The 17,042-nt window shown below is 44.8% G+C and overlaps 2 protein-coding genes across 6 annotated transcripts in view; one reads left to right on the plus strand and one right to left on the minus strand.

Moving 5' to 3' along the window:
• The window catches only part of MLLT3 (MLLT3 super elongation complex subunit), a 148,798-nt gene extending 136,993 nt beyond the window's left edge, over positions 1–11,805 (plus strand). For all 4 annotated transcript variants that reach the window (XM_083593485.1, XM_083593484.1, XM_083593486.1 and 1 more), the window contains 4 exons: positions 3,445–3,541; positions 4,818–4,889; positions 5,874–5,945; positions 10,343–11,805. In XM_083593485.1, the coding sequence (XP_083449611.1) occupies positions 3,445–3,541; positions 4,818–4,889; positions 5,874–5,945; positions 10,343–10,474 (373 nt within the window). In that variant the 3' untranslated portion in view covers positions 10,475–11,805. The remainder of the gene's footprint in view (positions 1–3,444; positions 3,542–4,817; positions 4,890–5,873; positions 5,946–10,342) is intronic.
• Positions 1–17,042, minus strand: part of ACER2 (alkaline ceramidase 2) — a 529,013-nt gene that overhangs the window by 275,918 nt on the left and 236,053 nt on the right. The gene's annotated exons all lie outside the window — the stretch shown is intronic.

Here is a 17,042-nt window from a genome sequence, read left to right on the forward strand (position 1 = left end):
ATTTCTAGAAAAAGAGGTGCTGGAACTCAACCTGAACGCCTCCCTTGTTCTCATATAATGGCAATGGTGCCCACCTGAGTGGGGCAGGAACTGAGTTCCAGTGAGTTCTGGCTGGGGGGAAAAAAGCCCTGGATGAAACATGTATGAATGGTTTTCCAAAAATTTCTTCTCTCGGATTATATGTGAAGGCTTGTTAATAGGGAAGATGAAGTGAATGTATATTGAATTTTCAGGACGCTGTCAGGCTTCCAGCAGCATTCATCTGACACTCAAGCGTTCAAAACATCTAGCTCCTTTTCACACAACATAGTCAGTCATATAGGCATGGTATTTCTCCTCAGCCTTGAGTAAAATGATTATTATCTTGCTTCTGAAATGGTGCTGTACTTTTGTGTCCTCCGATTACAATACGTGGAAGAGACATGGGAGCTGTGTTGAAATGGGCATGGCATTCTGTCTTCTTCAGTGTCCGTGTCTGTCCATACAAATGACAACATCTAAACCACGGGTGTCAAACACAAGGCCCGCGGGCCAAATCCGGCCCGCCAGACCTCGTCATGTGGCCCGTGGCATCAAGGGCGAGGAAGCGAGCTTCTTGTCCTTTTTACTGGTCCCGACCCAGATTTTAGGGTCCGCACTCCGGCGGAGGCTCTCTGCCTTTCTAAAAAGTGACCCACGCGAACAGCCTTCCCTGCCTGCTTGCAGACAGGGCTCCAACCGACACGCCCCGTCGGCGCTGCCTACTGGCGGGTCCCGCAACTTTCGCCTGCCTCGCGGGCCGGGCAAAGAGGCTTTCTGCTCGCTCGGTCCAGTCCGGGGCTCGCTGCAGAGGAGGCAGTCCCGCGAAGCTGAGCTCGGAGCCGGCTGCCTCCGCCCCTCGCAGCCTCCCAGGTGCGGCAGCTCGAGGGGGCGAGTCGCGCGTGTGGCAACTTTTGGAGCCCAACAGAGCTGCGGAGGCAGGGAGCGAGAGCCACGCTTGGAACGCCGCTCGCTCACTCGCTCGGGCCGCAAGAAGAGGCCACTGCGGCGCTGCAGCTGGCGAGGAGATGGCCAGGGGCGCGGGCGGTGGGGCCAGGGGCTGGCTGGGGGTCTGGTGGGTAAATAGCAGGGCCGGCGGCGGAGGCGAGTGGAGAGCGGGGACCTGGCGCAGGTCCTGCCACAGGCGGCGCGCCCCGGCTGGGCTGGGAGAGGCGAAGCTGCTGCCGGTTCAGCTGCACAGAGTGGGGTGGAGGGAGCCGGACGGGTGGGCGGTGTGCCACACCGCAAAGCAGGGGCGCCTCCCACCCTGAAGAGGACCGCGCCGGCATCTGGGTGGCTGGAGCAAAGTGGGAGCCTGCCAGCAACTTGGCTGCGGGAGCCTAGCTATGAAACACCGCTCCCCTCCCCACGCCAACACATCGGCTTTCTCCGGGCTGGAGGACTTGGCGGATAGCTCCCTCCCCGGGAGCAACTGCAGCAGCTCGGGGCCCCAGCAGGACATCCTGGCCACCTGCGCCCGCAGTGCCGCTGGGGCTCCCTTGCAAGGAAGAAACTGCTGCTGTCCAAACTGCAGCTCCATATCCTCCGACTCCTGAGTGCGGCGGCAGGGCAGGGGGAGGCAACATTTGCTTCTGCCCTGCTCTGTTGGGACAGGCTCCTGTCTCCTCCCCGTTGGAGCTCCAGTCTGCCTGGAAGCCCATCTCATCATCTTTTTTAAAAATCATTATTATTTATTCTATTCTTATTTAAAATCGTACTAGAATAGGTATATTAAATAGTGTATAGGTTCAAGACAACACACACCAGTGCCTAAGGAAAAATAACTTTGATAAAGTCCTACAGATACAACCGGCCCTTTGAGGGTGACCAAACTGCTGATGCGGCCCCCCAATGAATTTGAGTTTGACACCCCTGATCTAAACTGTGATGAAAATAGTCATGCCTTATGACCTTCCTCCAACCCTGTACAGTGGTACCTCAGGTTAAGTACTTAATTCGTTCGGGAGGTCCGTACTTAACCTGAAACTGTTCTTAACTTGAAGCACCACTTTAGCTAATGGGGCCTCCTGCTGCTACCATGCCGCTGGAGCACGATTTCTGTTCTCGTCCTGAAGCAAAGTTCTTAACCTGAAGCACTATTTCTGGGTCAGCAGAGTCTGTAACCTGAAGCGTATGTAACCTGAAGTGTACGTAACCCGAGGTACCACTGTATGTTGGTTTCATTTTGAGATACATATTGAAAAGCTATAACCCTTCTGCCTGTATGATTAGATGAGGGCGTTTGAGAGGGGTAATAAGATGCCCTATAATCAGTGCTGAGCTGTATTATAGGGTTGAGTAAAAGGAGCTGAAGCTACTCTGAGGACTTTTTTGTGGACGTGAGGTATAATTATGCTTAATAAAATAAAGAATTTTAAGTGGAGGAAAAGTTGAAGAAGTGCCTGTCTTCTGTTTTGAGATATGCTACTCTCTTAATGAGTACGTCATGTGTGTCGTCTTCTGGTTAGTCAGGCCTCAACTCTCAACATGTGTTTGTGTGTGTAGTTTATTGGACCATAGCATTACAACTTCCAACATTAGCTTGAAAGCAAGAATGCCTGCCTACTGAGCTTGGTTGAGAATTCGAGAAATCAAATGGGTGCCTTGATGGGTTAGTGCAAACCCATATAGATTTTGACGAAAATACATTTAAATAGGAATACCTGGGGCGAAGAACTAACAGAGGAAGCAGGACTTGCCTGGGGAAAGGGGATGTTCATTTCTGACCTGTGAAAATTCAGGCTTGGAATATCAAGAACTTGCAAGTAATTACAACTTGTATACAAGGCAACATTTAGAATTTCAAGCAAGTTGGAAAATTCTGAGTGGCTGTTATTTTTTAGATTTGCTATTGGGGTGCTGTAGATAATGTTCTGCTCCAAAATAGGTGGGGAACCCTCTTTTCCAGAAGTTTCAATCCTGATCAAAGTGTATTTTATGCTTCTTCTTCTTCTTCTTCTTCTTCTTCTTCTTCTTCTTCTTCTTCTTCTTCTTCTTCTTCTTCTTCTTCTTCTTAGTTGTTTGGTACTGGTGGCCACATTGCATCACATGTTGATAGTTCACCTTGACTATCAGAAGCAGTTTTAGCTATGTATAATTAAGATACTATTTCAAGAAAACTGCAGGTGAATATTGCAGTTTTGCAGACTTTTTATTCAGAATGTGTTCACAAACATAAAAGAGTTGGGTTCACCTTTGGGATCCTCAAGTTATTGAAAGTTGGAAAGCATCGATCTTAATTGGGTTTCTCTTATTTGGACTTTGTGTTCCTAATCTGTTAACATTGCTACTACTTATTTTTCAACTTCTCCCACAAACTTGCTTTTTGAAAGCCGATTGTTAGGGCTGTGGTGTCAGTTATAAGCCATGGAAAATTTCCTTTATGTGGCACATCTTAATAAATTTATTTTCCCTTTCCCTTCTCAGGGTTAGTCTGAGCGATGGAAGCGACAGTGACAGCAGTTCAGCATCTTCACCCCTCCGCCACGAACCCCCACCTTTATTAAAAACCAACAATAACCAGGTACTGTTTTGCGGCATGACTGCTGCAGCCACAATCACTTCATTTCCCCAGTGGATAGCTTTTCTCTTGTCCTTCTGCCTTGGGAACCATTTGGTCAGTGTAAAACAGAGAGTATCCTGTGTGACAAAAACAGAGAGAAACTATTACTTCTGTCTTATACATCATGGGTATGGGTGCTTAAGCTGAGATTCCTGCATTGCAGGGGGTAGACTAGATGGTCCTTTGGTCCCTTCCCACTTGACGATTCTGTGACACATGCTTGGTAATATTATTGAAACATATACGAGAAGGCGTGCAGCTGCTTTATTCTCTAATGACTACTGTTAATTTGGCGAAAAGTTAAATTCTAGCACTGTGGCCATACGAACAGTCTTCAGAAATTTGCTGCGATGCAATTATTGTACAAATCGTTAATAATAAAACTGCTCGTAAAGTTCTGCATCCGGCTACCATGAATTCTGACCAAGCTAAAGGTAAAGGGACCCCTGACCATTAGGTCCAGTCGTGACTGAGTCTGGGATTGCGGCGCTCATCTCGTTTATTGGCCGAGGGAGCTGGCGTACAGCTTCCGGGTCATGTGGCCAGCATGACTAGGCCGCTTCTGGAGAACCAGAGCAGCGCACAGAAATGCTGTTTACCTTCCCGCCAGAGCGGTACCTATTGATCTACTTGCACTTTGACGTGCTTTCGAACTGCTAGGTTGGCAGGAGCAGGGACCGAGCAACGGGAGCTCACCCCGTCGCGGGGATTCGAACCGCCGACCTTCTGATCGGCAAGTCCTAGGCTCTGTGGTTTAACCCACAGCGCCAGCCACGTCCCTCTGACCAAGCTATAAAAACATAAAAGTATCACCAACTGCGATGATCCCTGGGATGTGCATGTGGTCAAGAGCTTTAAAATATGTACATATTCGCTTCATATAATTCTGCTTCTAACTGGCCTTTGAGAATAGAAAATGTTGAGTTAGGTGTAGGGCTTTTGCTTCCAGTTGTATCATTTGAACAGTGCAAGCGAACTCTCAATAGCCCCCCCCCCTCGTATGCTATCTGCTTGAAGAGGGCGTCATGCTTCGAAGGAGACCAGGCTTTAATTATTTTATTTTATTTATTAAACTTATATACTGCCCTTCATCCTAAGAACTCACAGAAAAAATATATAGGTTAGATAATTTGGCTGCTGAACATCCTTAAACCATTGAGATAATTGGTTGTGGAATTTCTAGTGATCCTCAGTCCTAGCCCTATGATGCCCTTAAATATTTACGCTTATTTTCTAGATTCTAGAAGTGAAGAGTCCTATAAAGCAGAGTAAATCTGATAAACAGATTAAGAATGGCGATTGCGATAAGGTAAATGAAAAGAAACAGTATTTGAATCATGCTTCATAATCTTTCTCAAATCTGTAAAAAGTATTGGATCTTTCAGTATATAAGAAACATTGGTTGGCACATGCCTTAATGAAGTGTTTTTTAATTACTCAATATTTTAGTATCCCTATATTGCACAGTTTATTCTACATTTTAATTACTTATTATGTATATATTGTTCTCTTAAATGAAGTGAAGTCGAATAGTTCAATTTCAGGCCCAGTTCAAGGTACAGGTAATCTTATACACCCTAAAAGGCTTAGAATCCAAATATGTGAAGGAGCATCTTTTTCCACACCAGAGTGCCTGCATTTGCCCAACACACCAGAAGTATGCTATGTAACAACAAAAGAAAGGGGGTGTTTGGCCATAGCACTGTGGTTCTGGAATGCAATGTGCTTCCTAAGAGGTACACCTTACAATTTGTTCGCAACAGTTTAAGATGAGTTTTAATTTGCCCATATCCTGCTGAGTTTTTTTTTAGCAGTTAGCTACATATTATTGTTAGTATCATGGTTTTATTGTAGATCACTGTGTTTTATGACATACTTAATTCATCGCAACTTGCGCACATTTAACTTGTGTCGTCGCAGTTTTATGCTCTTGGCAACAAGCCAAATGAAAATGCATAAATCTAATGTATGTGAGGTGGAGAGCTTAAATGCTCTTTGCTTTGCTCGCCAGAGTCCAGTAAGCAAGTCGTTGAACTTAAAAATTCTCCACCTTGTAGAGCTGGCTGGCAAAGCTCACTCTTGGGGAAAAAAGCACCATCTTGGAAAAAGTAGGGATAATCACACACGGGTGGTTCTGAGCTTGTTCTGACTATACACAAAGTTGTGAGTCAGCTGTATTTCCATTGCTTTGGTGTCCTGGAATATAAATATTTGTCTATACAACAGAATACAAATGTGGTTTTTTTTAATAAAACGTTTGTTTTTTGTTTGTTTTTGAATGGTTTATTTCCAGGCATATCTTGATGAACTAGTTGAGCTTCACAGAAGGTTAATGACACTAAGGGAAAGACATGTACTGCAACAGGTGAGAGGTCTACTTTCTGTGCTAAGCATGTTGTTGTTTAGTCGTGTCCGACTCTTCGTGACCCAATGGATCAGAGCACGCCAGGCACTCCTGTCTTCGTGCTAAGCATAGTACTTTTCAAAGTTGAGAACACAGCTCTGATCTTCTAGTAGAATTTGATAATCCATCCGCCTACATCTTAACAATTGTGACATATGTGCTGAGAAAGTAGCATGTTGCAAGATTTTCAAACTACAAGCCCTGTTTTCTGCTGAAAAAAAACACCATGCCTTCTTGAGGGATATTTCTTTAAGTGTTCCCGGCGATGGCAAACTTCAACAGATTTTTAATGCATCCCTAGCATTACAAATTTCAGTTTGTAACACTGAATTCAGTCTTCTGTCTTTTTAAACTATACTTGAGTTTGCATGTTGCAGCTTTGAATGTGTTAGCCGTTCAGTATCAAAACTACTGAGACTTGTGTGTTACCGCAGGAAGATTCAAGTGCAGGAACTTTTGAGCCTTGAGTGATAACTAGCTAAGTCATATTCTGAGCAGACCTGTTGAAATCAATGGACTTTAAGTAGCTTAAGTCCATTGATTCCGGAGTGCGTATGCTAAATGTAATTCAGTTGGATATCGCCCCACATAATATCAGGTGTTTTTATTAAAAAAATTAATAATTATACTAGTATTCAATTCAGTTGTATCAAATATTTCTTTTTGTAATGAAATTTACTCTTTGTAATCAAGAACTGGTTCCCCAGAAGTTTGGAGATTCATGTGCATGTATGCACACACCTCTGTGCACGCCATTTCTGATCTCCCCAAATGTGTCTTAATTGTGGGTTTTACTGGCCAAAAAAACAAAGCAAAAAAATGACTGGTAATGAACTGATTTGTGTATTTTGCTAGCAAGAATTTCTATCTTTATATACAGTTGCAATTTGTAAATTAAGCTGATAGCATGTATTTTGTACTCTGAATAAGAAAAAAAGCAATCTTCTTTTTATGTTTCGTTTACAAAGAGTCAGTTGTTAAGAGATTATTTTGCAGTGAGGTTTCCCCCCCTACTCCAATTTACTACTATTCCACACATTATAGAGTAACACACCCAGGTTCACTCGGCAGGGAGCCACAAGCAATGCGAACTCCAACAAATGACGGTGCATGATCAGTTTGTTTTCAGACACTAGTTTATCACATTAACAGTTTACATTTCTTTTAGATGTAGATCTTATGTGTTGTCTAAAAAAAAATGTAGTGTGTTAAGTGGCTCATATTCTGTTTAGGAACCTGCATTTCATACTGAGCATATAAATTACCATGTTTTTCGCTTCATAATATGCACCTTTTTCCTCCTAAAAAGTAAGGGGAAATGTGAGTGCATCTTATGGAGTGAATGGTGCTGCGCAGCGCCCCTTCAGCGAAGCGGGAGGAGGAACGGAGCCCCTTCTGTTCCTCCTCCCGCTTCGCTGAAGGGGCGCTGCGCAGTTCTCCCTCTCTGCGCAGTGATTCCGCTTGCTGTCCTGGCTTCTGCCTTAACCGCGTGCAGCCTCTTCGGGCAGGGGGAGCCTTCATCCTGCTGCCCTGAAGAGGCTTGGCGCGGCTATCCCAGAAGGCAGAACAGCCAGAGGCTATCCCAGAAGCCAGATCCCTCTTGCTGTTCTGGCTTCTGGGATTCAGAATATTTTTTTTCTTGTTTTCCTCCTCCCAAAACTAGGTGCGCCTTATGGTCTGGTGCGCCTTATGGGGCAAAAAAATACGGTAATTGTTCAACAGTGCCTTTCATTTGAAACTATGGCTGTCAGTGGATCAGTCCTAAGGGAAATAAAATCAAGGATCACTACTTATTCACCAGGATGTCACAGTAAAGCTGTATTAACGGTCATGATACATAAAGTGTGGATTTTAATCCCTAACTACTGAAAGCCAGTAGATGGTCCCAGCAGAATAGTTTGCTGTTGAATCTGTGTGCAGTAGAGTGGGATCCAATCCTGTCTGGGATCTTAGCTCACTGGGTGGCCCTGGGCACTCTTAGCCAAACATTTCATTAGCAGGCTGTAAAGATTAAAATAAGAGTTTGTTTGGCGTTCTTTGTAGCCGTTTTTAAAACCTTTACCATAACACAAGAAATGAACTGCAATGCATAACAATAAATAATAGCTTTTAAGGTAGTCTTTTTGGACACGGAGAATTCCAAATCCTTTCAAACCTTTCTTAAAGGTTAAAATGAAATCTTTGCCATTAGCTAAAGCCCAGCCCTTCAAGCAGACATTCTTCCCCAAAGGCATTTCAATTGCTGCAGCATGATAGATGGCAATGAAATTGATGGAGAATGACTGTGTGTAAACAACTGTACATTAAAACCAAGTAGAGCACACTTCGTCAAGAACAAATAAAACTTCCTAGGTTCTTGCATCCTGGGTCTAAGTTTAAAGTATTTTAATGTTCTGTTTTTCAACTCTGGTAATCTGAAATCTTGACAGTTATAATCTTAAGTCTCCCCCTCCCCCAAGTGTTTTTCAATAGATTAAGAATGTGAGTGCTGATATTAAAAGCATTAACCTGAATCGCCTTGGCAGGCGGTCAAGAATTCCCCTAAAGCTTTCTTGGGTATATCTTGATGTATTCTGTGCCTCCATTAAAACTGAGGGGGTTCATCTCACTCAGATGCACCAGGTGGCTTTGACACTGTAGCTGCATTTCTCAGAGGCCCGGATGAAGAATCGGGTTCAAATGTTCATGTTGCTCTTAGCTGGAGCTTAGAAAGTGTAGATAGCGATCAACAAATGAGATTTTATTTCTCGTTACTTTTAAGAGCAGTGCATTGCTTTAAAATGCATCTGTTAACACTTCCTAACTGCTTTTGAATTCCTGAAATTTATTATCATGGGAGTTAATGGAAGGCCCCCTTTTTGGCACAGTATCACAGGGAAGTGTATCAAATATAGTTCTGTTGGGGGCAGGGGGGGATGCTTCTGCCAGTTTTTCTGAAATTCTTCATGAACTGCTCGACTCGGGGCTAAGTGAAACATACATTAAGAATACATTTTTAACTCTTGGAAAGGTAACACAGGCTATTTCCCTGTTAGCCATTGAGTATTGTGTCAAAAGTTGTCATACATGCCAGGGCTGTCAGAAGGAACAGGTGGCTGTTTTCAGCTGACTTGTTGCAACGCATACCGTATTTTTCGCTCCATAAGGCGCACCGGACCATAAGGCGCACCTCGTTTTTAGAGGGGGAAATCAAGGGGGGAAATATTATTTCCCCACCCACCCCCCAGCCCCAAAGAACAGCGGTCAGGCTGCGTGCAGCCTGTCCGCTTCTCCCAGAGCTTTTCTCCCGGCCGCAAAATTCCCCCACCTCCCGCAAAAGTCCACAGGAGCCGCGCACCCTTTAATGAGCGCGCGGCTCCTGCGGGCTTTTCTACAAGGAGGGAGAAGGGACTGACTGGCCTCCCTTCTCCCAGAGCTTCTCGGGGCTGCCGGGGGAAGCCTGGGTTTTCCCCCCCAGCCCCAAAGAGCAAAGAAGCCAAGACAGCGAGCGGGATGGATCCCGCTCTTGTGCCAAGAGATGGCAATTCTAAGAGATGTGCCAAGAGATAGCAATTCCCCCACCTCCCACAAAAGTCCACAGGAGCCGCGCACCCTTTAAGGAGCGCGCGGCTCCTGCGGGCTTTTCTACAAGGAGGGAGAAGGGATTGACTGGCCGCGTCAGTCCCTTCTCCCTCCTGGGGAAAAGCCCGCAAGAGCCGCCCGGAGCTTGTGTGTGGTTCTTGGGGGCTTTTCCTGCCTACCCCCCCTGCATTCACTCCATAAGACGCACACACATTTCCCCTTACTTTTTAGGAGGGAAAAAATGCAAAAAATACACTATATGGTTGACTTTGTGTATTAGCTTGATTGTTTCCAGTCGTCACATCCCATGTGTGCCTCTAGATCAGCAAGAGATCAATGGGCTTACCCATTGAACAATTGCTACCCATTGTATTTGGATCAGCTGCTGCATTAGAGATGCCTCCTGTTGCTCCTGTTCCTTCCTTTTACCTGTGTCTTCTCTGCCCTCGTGCCCCAGGAATGCCAACAGGAATGGGCATTCCACCACACCCGGAAGCAGGGGCTCAAATTTGGCTATGCTTCGTGTTATCTGCAATTTGTTTCCTCTTTGATGGATTGGGTAGAGGCCTCAGAAGTAAATCAGCGGCTACACACAAGTCACAACAGATTTGGCTTTTTCCAGAACCACTGGTCTTGCTACCTAGGGATGGTGGGAGTTGTAGTTCAAAAACAGCTGGAGACAAAAGTTTGGGAAACCCTGCAATGACATGTGGAAAGGGCACAGGTTCTCCACCCCTTTCTGTGCGCAGAATTTTTAATTTAAACGTAACATTTTATCTCTCTCTTTTTAACGACAGATTGTAAACCTCATAGAAGAAACGGGACATTTTCATATCACAAACACAACCTTTGACTTTGACCTTTGCTCCCTGGACAAAACCACAGTTAGGAAGTTACAGAGTTACCTGGAAACGGCTGGAGCATCCTGAGCACACGGCAGCTGGCTGCATCGAAAACTGTGCTCTCTCTTTTTTAAAAAAAGAAATAAAACATTCAGAGTGATGCAACCAAAATGGCAGCAAACAAACGGAACCAACCAACTCTCTTCAGCTTTATTATTTTGTTTAAAGCCAGTCGTCATCTCTTGATTAAGGAGAAGAAATGTGACAAGCCTCAGAGGATTTGCTCTTCTCAACAAGGAAACGCTCTGGAAGAGTTAGCCTGGATAGCCTTGAAAAAAAAAAAACACTTAATGAATGTGTATGATATCATGTATCTCTCTATGTGGTGTTCCAGGCCACAAGACGAATGCATGTTCAACACACTGCCTTATTACATAACTGATCTATTTATTATTGCATACGCATATTCTGATGTCCTTGAGGGAAGGACTCTACCAGATGTTACAAGTCCTTGTGTCCTGTGTATTCTCTCCTTTGATCCAGCGCCACCGCTGTCAAAAGCCTTCTGACCTTGCGCTTGTTTGGACGCCACTTTTTCCTGACTTTTGGGTATTCCCTTGACCAGTTTAAAAGCCCCGCCGTCTTGTTTCTGTTTCCGCAGTCCCCCAAAACGAGATGCCAATTTGGGGAGCGGGGGTGGCAAAAAAAAAAGTCTCTCCTTTTTTTACTGTTCAGTCTGCCGTAGCAGAATCCACCACCCCCCATCAGCTGCCCTTGTGTGTTGACCTCGGACCACAGTAGAAAATGCGCCAAATAGAACCACGACTTGCTTTCTAGCCTTAGTCAATAAACCGGTAGGACGTTCATTAAAAGGAAAGAAGTGTTACTGTATACTATCCTAAATCCAGCATTTTTTCCACCAACATCTTCGTGTATGTTTTAATATGTTATTAGATACCATAAAAGTGGAAGCACTCTAGAAGTTTGCCATAAAAAAAGAGAGAAATCTAGTCCCGTTTTCTATGGAAATGTTGTAGAAAGTCCTTAATTTGGAGCTATTTATTACTTAGGAGTTCCAGCACTCAACTGCCCAGGTGTGCAGTTCATTCATTTTTGTTACTAAAAATAGAGGCATAAATTTGGTTCTTTGTTCATTCAGTATATTATAATCTGTTTACTTTAGATTTCGGTTTTGGCTCTTTTTCTACCCGATCAATGAAAACATTTTCATTTAGGCCGTTAGACAATGACAGGATGGGAAACTTTCAAAATTTCACTACTTGTTAAGTAACGTTCATTGATCGTAGGGCTGTCAACCCAATAAAAAAAAAAATTAGTTGATTAATCATGTTAATTTGAATTGATTAATCAATTACACCTGCAGAAGTTTGCATGTGAATAAACAATACTTCTGAAGATAGAAGTCTACTTTCCTTATTTTTAGAAGATTCATGCATATATCGCAGTAGGCATCATCTTAGAAGATACATTTCCTTCTGTATTGAAAAGAAGAGGGGGGTGCCTTTTCTAAGACGGCACCTGTCATCCGCAGTTTTTGTAAGTACTTGTATTAAATATATATTTTTCAAAAAAAATAATCTGCTATGCAGTTAAGGGAAAACATTTTCAGTTGGCTAACAGAGCATCCTATGGCTGGTTGGTGGGGAAGGCAGAAGAACTGCCACTTCCTGATGCCTGCCAGACTTGCACCAGCCAGGGCAGAAGGTAGGCAGCAGGCCCCCCTCCCACGAGTGGAGTAGGAAAGCTGAAAATAATGCCAATATATTTCACACCTGGCAACCAATGCGCCCGCCCCTTGGGTTACAGAAGGTACATGGGTAGATGAAGCTAAAAAGCCTGGGACGCATATTTCCACGGCCCTCTGGAGAGTATAGTGGCTCATTTACAGTCATACCTCGGTTTAGATGTGCTTCCGGTTGAGTGTTTTTGAGTTACCCTCCGCGGCGTCCCGGATGTAACAGAGCGCAGTGGCGTAGCGTGGGGGGTGCAGGGGGGGCCAGCCGCACCGGGCGCAGCATCTGGGGGTTAGGGTTAGGGTGCGCAAATCCACAGATTAGGGGGCGCAAATTACTTGCCTTGCCCCAGGTGCTGACAACCCACGCTACGCCACTGACAGAGCGTGTTACTTCCGGGTTTCGCCGCATGCATAGACGCTCAAAATGACGTCACGCGTGGAAGCGGCAAAACGCGACCCGCAGGCGCGTCTTACGTTTTACTCAGGATGCGAATGGGACTCCGGAACGGATCCCGTTCACATCCAGAGGTACCATTGTACTGCAATATGTTTAGCCTTTTTGCAGTAAATTCGATTCTACTGCAATATGTTTAGCATATTGCAGTAGACTCGATTCTACCCAAACCACCTGATGTATATTTTGCCCTAGGAGGCTTAGTTTCGTCACAATCAAGTCTACACTTCCAGAGTTAACACTAAATACGCGACTTCTGGTAGACGAGTTACCATGCTCTCTAGAGGGCCGTGAAAATTGGTGTCCTGGGCTTTTTAGACTCGTCTACCCATGTACTTTCTGAAACCCAAAGGGCACACTGGTTGCCCGATGTGATTTTTTCCACCCAGCTCTGCTATTCCACTACACACTCTCCCCCCCCTTTGGTTTCGATAGCAGGGAAAATCAGATGCCAGCTCCAGGGCTATGTGCTTGTCCTCCCTCCCTGGGGTCATGTCAGTGGAACAGGTGAGCTTTGGATCTGGCAGATCCACAATTCCCCCCTTTTTATCCCCAATTGCTGCAATACGGAGGCCTCCAATGGCAAACCTCCTTCTCCACCTTCAGACCTCCCACTCCGCTGGCAGAGAGCGGAGGTCCACAACATTCAAAGGACCCTCTGTCGCCCTCTTCAGGAGCTTAGGATTGCTCCCTAAAAGGTTCTGAATTGGCTAAACATGCTGCCACCTTCAGTGCTACCGTATTTTTCGCTCTATAAGACGCACCAGACCACAAGACGCACCTAGTTTTTGGAGGAGGAAAACAAGGGGGGGGGGGGAATTCTGAATCTCAGAAGCCAGAACAGAACAGCTGCGCAGTGAAAGCAGCAATCCCTCTTGCTGTTCTGGCTTCTGGGATAGCTGCACAGCCTGCATTCACTCCATAAGACGCACACACATTTCCCCTTACTTTTTAGGAGGGAAAAAGTGAGTCTTATAGAGCAAAAAATACGGTATTTTTCTAGAAAAAGAGGTGCCAGAACTCACCATGAACACCTCAGTGGCACCCACCCGAGAGGTGCCAGAACTTAGTTCCGGCTGAAAAAAAACATATATCCCTGACCACCCTAACTTCCAGGAATATTTCTTTTCGGTTAAAAATATTACTTTCATTGAACTAATCAGAAACCCTTTACGAAACAGGAGGCTGGGGAGGAGACACTTACTGGAAGAAGCCATTCAAGTTAGGATTTCGGTTTTTACCCTCATATGAAAGATGTTGCTTAAGAAATACTTCTGGGTCCAAAGGATCTGTCAGCCTTAAAAAAAGAAAAAGAAAAAAAGTCTGTGTTTGAGAAGCCACCATATTCCCAGTGTCTGTCTGTTTGCCGGCTGCCAGCTATTGCCACAGAGTCAACCTGTAGAAGCATCTGTGAGTTTCATCGTTCCATGCGCAGGGTTTTGTGCATTAGTGTAAAAACTAGGTTCCTACTTTAGGGGTATTTCTTCATAATCAAATGGGAATTCTTAACTCTGTTTCTTTAAGTCCAAAGAAATTGTTTCCTTTTTTTTCCTTTCCTTTTTTGTATGTGTGTTTGTTTGGGTGGGTGTTCTTGTTTTTTAAATTAAAATGTTGTTTGACCATAATCTATGGAAAGTCTTTCTCAGGCTTCCAAAAGAACAAGTGTACTTTTTCTTCAGTAATGTTATGACTCTTATTGATGATTGGCATGAAACATACTTGAAGCGTTACGTTCTTTTTTAAGTCCACATGTTAATTAATGTGCAATTGTTGGAGTGGGAGGTTTATGAAATCTCTTGACATCAAGCATATGATGTGATGTTGGAGTGTGGAGGGGGTGTCTGAGTGGGGTATTTTTTACACTTTTGTTAACATTTTTATATGAAACGTTTGAAAAGGCTATCTTTCACTTTTTTTAATAGTGCACATTCGACATGTTTCATTTCAGTTGAACACAAAAAAGTGTGCTTTTTTTTGGTCCATTTTGACTTTTCTAACTAAATTTTGTGGCAAAAACTCTTTAAGAGGTTGTTGGAAGGAGCACAGACCCGCATAACTTTGAGTATATATTGGACAAATCACTTTTTATTTTGTTTTTGTTTTTTATAAAAACCTGGCAAAATAAGTCCTTGGAGCCACAAAAATAGTAGCTGGTGTACAGAATTTGTGGGGGTGGAGGGGTTAACTATGTAAAGGGAATATTACTGCAATTACAGTAGACTCTTAACTCTGACTTGCATGTAGTTCATCAGTCACCCTTATAAAATGTTAGTTCTCTAGTTTGGTGAGAATGAGGATGGAATAAACACATTTCAGCTGCATTTGTGTGTTGAAAGTGAAGAGTGTTTTCCACAAAATTCTGGTAGAATAAAAGCTGGTAAGTGGTGTCCTTTTTGGAAAAAAAAATTACTTAGTTATTTTGTATGCTGAAACAAAATAAATCCTTTTTCAATTAATTTCAAATAGTCACATTTATCTAACCGGAACCCAGTCTCTTGGCTATGTGGGGAATTCATATTTTAAGGAGGGTTAAAATGCTACAGCATAAACTTTTTAACTTTACAGCAGCTTTGTTCCCCTTTCAGTGAACGAACACTGAACATTTATCCCTGAGCCGTGCCAGATTTAGAGCAATGTGGACGGTTCAAGTGCACAGGGCACTGAGCTGAGGGGGCACAAAATAATATTGAAAAGATCCAGTGCTTTTTTTTTCTGCCAGTACTCAACAGTTATGTTTGCTTCAGGTTGAGCGTTTTCAGGTTGCGTCCCGCGGCGACCCAGAAGTACTGTAATAATAATAATAATAATAATAATAATAATAATAATAATAATAATAATAATTTATTATTTATACCCCACGCATCTGGCTGAGTTTTCCCAGCCACTCTGGACGGCTCCCAATCAAATGTTAAAAACAATACAGCATTAAATATTAAAAACTTCCCTAAACAGGGCTGCCTTCAGATGTCTTTTAAAGAGAAGATAGCTGCTCATTTCCTTGACATCTGTTTGGAGGGCGTTCCACAGGGCGGGGGCCACTACTGAGAAGGCCCTCTGCCTGGTTCCCTGTAACTTCGCTTCTCGCAGTGAGGGAACCGCCAGAAGGCCCTCGGTGCTAGATCTCAGTGTCCGGGCTGAACGATGGGGGTGGAGATGTTCTTCATGTATACAGGACCGGAAAGGGTTACTTCCGGGTTTCGCCGCATGCGCAGATGCTCAAAATGACGTCATGCGCAGAAGCGCTGAATAGCGACCCACAGATGTGCAGGCGCGGGTTGCGTTCTGCTGAGATTGCGGACGGAGCTCTGGAATGGATCCCGTTTGCAACCAGAGGTACCACTGTACCATCACCTTGTTTTTCAAATCAGAGAGCGGCAGGACATATGGTGAACCGCCATCTCCCGGTTTTGCCTCCCCACTGACACTGCTTCTTCCTCCTACCGATGCTGCAAATGGTGGTATGACACTTCCCCCCCATTTCCCTCTCACCCCCCCCCTCAATTGGCAAGGTGGAGACGACTCCAACTCAAACCACATCACGAGGGACTGAAAGGAGAAGGCCGATCCATGCCATCGTCTCCCTCCCAGCCCTCCAGGGAGCAACTTTGCCGGAACTGAGAAGCAAACGGTAGCTGGGGGTGTGTGGAAAGGGTGGCCGGGGTGGGGGGGACAGAGCAAGCCAGGCACCCACCGTAGTGTCTGAGGAGAAAACTGAAAAAGAGAAGAAGAAGAAGAAGAGTTTGGATTTGATATCCCGCTTTATCACTACTCTAGGGAGTCTCAAAGCGGCTAACAATCTCCTTTTCCCTTCCTCCCCCACAACAAACACTCTGTGAGGTGAGTGAGGCTGAGAGACTTCAGAGAAGTGTGACTGGCCCAAGATCACCCAGCAGCTGCATGTGGAGGAGCGGGGAAGCGAACCCAGTTCACCAGATTACGAGTCCACCGCTCTTAACCACTACACCACACTGGAGAAATCCAGTTCCGTCACAAGAGCAGCTGCTGTGCTTTGCCTGCTTCTCCCACAGGTTCAGAATGACTGTCAGCCCCAATTATTCCCTCTTGGGTCCCCCCCCTTGCTCTCTGCCCATCAATCGTGGCCTCTTCTTTTTCTTGACAGCCACCCTCTCTTTGCCCTGCTCTTCCTTGCCATGCACACAATGGGCCTCAGCTGGGTACCAGCACCATTTTTTCCAGAAAGAAAAAAGCAACAGTACCAAAAGGAATTATTGTGAAAATAAAAAATATTTTGGGGTAGGCAGCAAATTTTTGCTCGGGGCGCCATCTTGCCCATGTCCGCCCCTTCAGCATCAGAGTTCAGTCCTCGAACCTGCAAGGATAGAAAAAAAGAGTACGGTATATCTGAGCACACAAGTAACCTCAGCACTTTGGCACCTTTGGAATTCGACAGGCAGAGCTTTCCAACCTAACGATGTGTGCTCTAG

This window comes from Podarcis filfolensis (genome assembly GCF_964270895.1).
Source record: "Podarcis filfolensis genome assembly, chromosome: 17".
Lineage (NCBI taxonomy): Eukaryota > Metazoa > Chordata > Lepidosauria > Squamata > Lacertidae > Podarcis > Podarcis filfolensis.